This window comes from Lupinus angustifolius, chromosome LG14, assembly GCF_001865875.1.
Source record: "Lupinus angustifolius cultivar Tanjil chromosome LG14, LupAngTanjil_v1.0, whole genome shotgun sequence".
Classification (NCBI taxonomy): domain Eukaryota; kingdom Viridiplantae; phylum Streptophyta; class Magnoliopsida; order Fabales; family Fabaceae; genus Lupinus; species Lupinus angustifolius.
Genome location: NC_032022.1, coordinates 15,087,871 through 15,093,429, shown reverse-complemented (window position 1 = coordinate 15,093,429; position 5,559 = coordinate 15,087,871). Strand labels below are relative to the sequence as shown.

Genomic DNA, 5,559 nt, shown 5'->3' with positions numbered 1-5,559 from the left:
TTAAGCCAGAGTCATCTTGGATTTTATGAGCTTCCATTCATTGCAAATCAACTAAAACTATAACATTCTCATTCATGTGTTCCCCCAACCACACTAGCCGGAGCTCCAACTCCGATTCCGGATCCGCCGATTCCGGATCCACCGACTCCGTCGACTGGATCTCCGATTCAATCCACGGCGGATCTCTCTGCCACCTCGACCTCGACTCCGGAACCAACGGCTGGACTTCTCCTCCCGGCGACCTATTCAGCCTCCGCTCCCAATCCTACTTCACTAAACGACAAAAATCCCCCGCCGGCGAGTATCTTCTCTCTCCCGCCGGCATGGACTGGCTCAAATCCAGTGCCAAACTCGACAACGTTCTCTCACGCGCCGACAACCGCGTCGCGAACGCGCTTCGTAAATCGCAAGCCAATGGAACCTCAATGAAGAGTTTCATCTTCGCTGTTAATCTTCAAGTTCCAGGTAAAGAGTATCACAGCGCGGTTTTCTACTTCGCAACAGAAGAACCAATCCAATCCGGTTCACTTTTGAGCCGGTTCATTGAAGGAGATGATAGTTTCAGAAACCAGCGGTTCAAGTTAGTGAACCGGATCGTGAAAGGACCGTGGATTTTAAAGAAAGCGGTGGGGAATTATAGCGCGTGTTTGTTAGGGAAAGCGTTAACGTGCAATTACCATAGAGGACCTAACTATTTCGAAATTGACGTTGATATTGGAAGCAGTGCAATTGCGAACGCGATTTTGCACCTCGCGTTAGGGTACGTGACGACCGTGACAATTGATATGGGTTTTGTGGTGGAGGCGCAGACGGAGGAGGAGTTGCCGGAGAAGTTGATAGGAGCTGTTAGGGTTTGCCAGATGGAGATGTCGTCGGCTACCGTCGTTGATTCGCCGCTGCCGACGCCGCCGCGTGGAATAAGCTGCAACAAGGTGAATCATCATAACAAGTCTTAGTGGTAAAAAAAAGTTAACAAATAAAAGCAATTTTAATTTTAACGAGTTTTGATTTTCTGCAGTTAAATTTGGACTCTGCTTAAAATCTTTATGGGTTCTCACATCGCTTCTTGTTAGTATAATACTATAATTGGTGAATAGAGTAATAAATTATGAGCCAAAATCTTTGGCACTGCGTTTTTCTAATTGTGTCTAGTCTTTATTTATTTCTTTGTCTAAACTGAAAATGTAAATGAAAAAAAAGAAGGTTGGATATAGATGTGGATGTTTCTGTTATTTATCTTAGATAAAATTACATTTTACAAACTATGACGTCATGTTTTGCTACTTAAACTATTAGTTAATGTGTATGAGAAAGTATATCTGAAGATTAATAATAGTATAGGACTATAGGTAGTAGTTTTAACATCATTTTTATAACCATGTACCATAAATGTTTAAAGGGTTTTGTTTTTAGAATTGTTGTAGATTAATGGTAAGTAATGATTAAGAATTACTCGTAGGTTGATCATGGGTACTGTCTAGTGTAGTTATCGGAGTCACACTCATAGCATAAAGAGCATCAAGCATGTGCGATATTTTCATGTACACATACACACATACTTACATAACATAATTAGAATTTCGATGTTATTTTGTTTGATAGACAAATGTTAACATCTCAATTAAAATATGATATTTGTAAAGATGTGAGGTGAGTTAAGTGTGAAGAGTGCATATATGCCTAGTTGTTCTCAGCTTGAGTTGTGATGCAGATTAGTCTCAAAAGGGGACCACATAATGCTTTGAATAGCATTGGCTGATAATTTTGACTTCAAAATTGTTAGACCAAAATGTTCTTCAAATTATTAAAAGACAATATAGTGGTTTGATTATGCCTGAATGGGATTAAAGACAAAGGACAATGAGTATAAATAAAGGTTATTGATTTTGAGAATCAAACACAGAAAACGAACACATATACTTCTTTGTGTGGCGTAAAGAACCTTTCTGTTGTGACCATTGAGGGATAGCAGTTAGAGATGCTGGGATTATACGACAACCAACTATTATTGCTATTTTGTTCTTCCCCCATTATCTCACATTTGCGAATATCTTTAGCTTTAATGTTCTCTTTTACATTTTTTTTCTCAATCTAATTTGAATGGACAGCCAAAATGCTTTGTTTGTTTGCAGAATATTTGCTTTTAAATAATAATGAAGTAGACTATAGTGCACGTTTGATATAGATTGTTTGGGAAACTAGCTAGTTTATAAATCAATTAAAAGAGGCAAAATTTTAGTTGTTTTATTAATTTTCATTTTATAATCTCCCATATTATAATCATAAACATATAAAAATAAAATCAATATCAAACAAATGTAACAACATTCGTTTTGTGTGTTTCTAATTTAATATGTACACAATGTTTAACTAAGGCTGTTCCCGTTCGCCATTTTTAATTGTCAAAAAAAGTGTTCTAAAAATGTGGACCGTAGAAAGTTTGGAATTTAGAATCATAACTTTTTTTGGGGTACATGAATCATAACTTTTCTGGGATTATATTTTGTGAATATCTTATTATATCTATATAGCAAACACCACAAGCAGGAATATCGCACGAGTCTCATTATTTGATGTGGAAAGGATGATAGAAAAAGTTTGATACTAAAAATGATGCCAAGAGTGTATTAAAAATATTGTGAAACACTATTGTAGAAAATAATAGAAAAAGAGTCACGTAGCACTAAGAAGGATGGTTAATCTGGTTCGGGTTCCATTTTCATTCCCTTCTTGTTCTCTATGGTATTGATATTCTGTCATTCCATGCTTACTTTATGATTTGTAGTTGTAGTCATACTCCTATCAAATCAAACAAGTTCTATATGGATGATAGTTAGTAAAAAAAAGATTTATTTTATATCGAATTCCATTGTAGCAAGAATGCAATATACAGGGGTATCTTTTGTATTAATTATCATATCACGTGAATAAGAATAATACTATTATCATAATATAAATGGAAAAGGTCAGGTTAACATAAAACACTGACTTAACTATAGCCAGAGAGAAAAGAACCAGTGTCCAGTGCATCATTTTCATTTGCATAAATAAGAGGTAGATGTGATCTATTTGACATTCAACTGAACTGAAATAATTTCTAGCAGCTATATTATAAGGTTAATAATAATTCAACTAATCAATAAACAAATGTACCAACAAGCGTTGGTTCAAGCCGTACATGTTTAATTCCACTTAAGCAAGACTTTGAGTTCGAGTCTGGTGGATGAAAAAAATATCTACTAGGAGAGTTAGCCCCACGTACTTATGAATGTTTCCGGCTCAAACATAATTGTCTCTAGTGCGAAAATTCATGTGCGAAACAAAAATAAATAAACAAATGCAACTGGGGCAGTCAAATATAAATCCTAGTACTACATCATGAGATAGTCAACTTGGTGAAGGAAAAGGCTCATAAGAGGTCAAAGAAAGGTTATTCTATAACATTTTATTTCTACCTTTAACACGCCTTGTACATTATTAAATTTTGGGAGATCGTTCTTATCATCTACATCAATAATGGGAATGTTATGTGTTAGGCTAAAAATTAACAAATGAGATATCTAATTGAAATTAATTGAGACAGAATTAAGATTTTAGACTAAAAATCATAGTTCATTCATTGCATGCTCAACCAGGAGTTCGTTACACCTTAAAATAGAAGGGAAGATGAAAATATCTAAGTTATAATAGATCACCATCATACAAGTGGCAATATCTCAGCAGTGACAGGCCTAACAACAATTTACTATAAATTAAAGTCCTTGTGTCAAGCAGGCTTAGCTACAATATGTTTGGGCCTGTTAATATTCTTTTGGGCCCTAACATTGCCCAACCCAACAGGAACAACCTTGTCCTCAAGGTTGGGTATTGAAATCGGTGGGCTGAGTGCATTTGGGCTAGGAAGAATTGGGGAGACTGCTATGTTTTCGACAGTGAATGGGCTGGAAGATTGGAGTTGAGGAGCATTAGTGGGGAACAACTATGGCTCCTTGGGACGCGCATTCTGCACTGCAGTCTGCTGCCAACCTGTGTTAGCCGTTGGACCGTGGGATTGGTCAATAGAGCCGTTTGGGTGGACAGGTGGACCGTTGGATGAAGGTAAAATAACTGTGCCAACTTTAATAAGTGTTTTGCCTTCCAAAATTCTGAATGTGCAGCAAGGATCATGTGGTTTGGTTGGGAAGATAAATTTGAATCTTTGGAGCCTTGTGGAGTAATTGTTGGACCATTGGATGCATAATGAGTGGCATTAATATTATCCAACGGTTGCACCTCAAGTTGTACACATGGGGAGGGCATTTTATGAGTTAGAATCTCATTAGTTGGAGTTGAAGTGTGTTTCTTTTCTTTCTCAACTGGAGAACCCTTATCTTTCTTTGAAACACATGAGTCTCCCTTCTTCCCTTTGCCATTTCTGTCCTGTTCCGAGACAACCCCTTGTGCCATCGGAAACCCAACACCCTTGGCGTGAAAGTGATAGTGTTTGTCCATGTTGTTGTACCGAAAGGGGTTCTTCTTCACCTACCTCACTAAGCTGTCCCAGAGATAAAGGTACATATTGAGCAACGAGATCCCCATGGAACCTTCGTAGAAGTGAAACATGAAACACCGGGTGTACCCTTGCTGTTGGGGGTAGGCCGAGTTCATAAGCGACCAACCTGATGCGACGAATCACGCGGTATGACCCAAAAAAACGAGGTGCAAGCTTATGGGATGGACGACGTGCCACTATGTTCTGCCGATACGGCTGTAACTTCAAAAGAATCCAATCATCTATCACAAAGGTAATATCCATTCTTCCCGATTGTGTTTGTGAAAGCATTCTCTGTTTTGCCTTAAGTAAGTTGGTTTTTAGGATAGACATAATTTCGATGCGATGTTGCAGGATTCTGGCCACTGGACTGTCGGAGTTAGAACGTGGTAGGAAATCTGTGAGAGTAGGAAGTTTGCGACCATATAACACTTCAAATGGAGACAACTCTGTGGATGAATGTTTATTGGTGTTATACCAATACTCGACCAATGGAAGGTATTGAAACCACCTTCGCGGTTGAGAACCAACGAAACATCTTAAGTATGTCTGCTTAGGGGGTGGTGGTTGATGGGAATTTTTTTGGAAATGAGGTGATGGGGTATTATATTGAGGAATGGATGTGTGAGAAAAAGAGGGTGGATGGGTCTGTTGTGGGGGAGAAGAAATGTTGGGAGGGGTTGGTAGGGTGAGTGACATGAGAAGAAGAATGGTGATCTGGTGAGGGTTGTGGGAGATCTGGAGAGATAGAGGGAATATAATGAATACCAGCTAGTTTTTCTGTAATGTTTTGCAGAACTGTGGTTATTGCAGCATGTCTAACATCCTATTGTTCTTGAGTTTCTTTGAGTTTGTCCAGAAGAATTTAAGATAAGGCATCATCAGGATCCTTTTGAGTGTTCCTGGGAGACATTTTGAGAAGGAATGAAGCCACCAAATGTTACACTAACAATTAACAAATGAGATATCTCATGGAAATTAATTGAGAAAGAATTAAGAGTTTAGACTATAAATCATAATTCATTCAT

General features: G+C 38.0%; 1 protein-coding gene across 1 annotated transcript; it reads left to right on the top strand.

Annotated features, from left to right (window-relative positions):
- LOC109326797 (protein ENHANCED DISEASE RESISTANCE 2-like) lies at positions 1 to 1,232 on the top strand. Its single transcript, XM_019559604.1, has one exon. It carries the CDS (start codon positions 75 to 77, stop codon positions 954 to 956), a length of 882 nt encoding a protein of 293 aa, XP_019415149.1. The 5' UTR covers positions 1 to 74; the 3' UTR covers positions 957 to 1,232.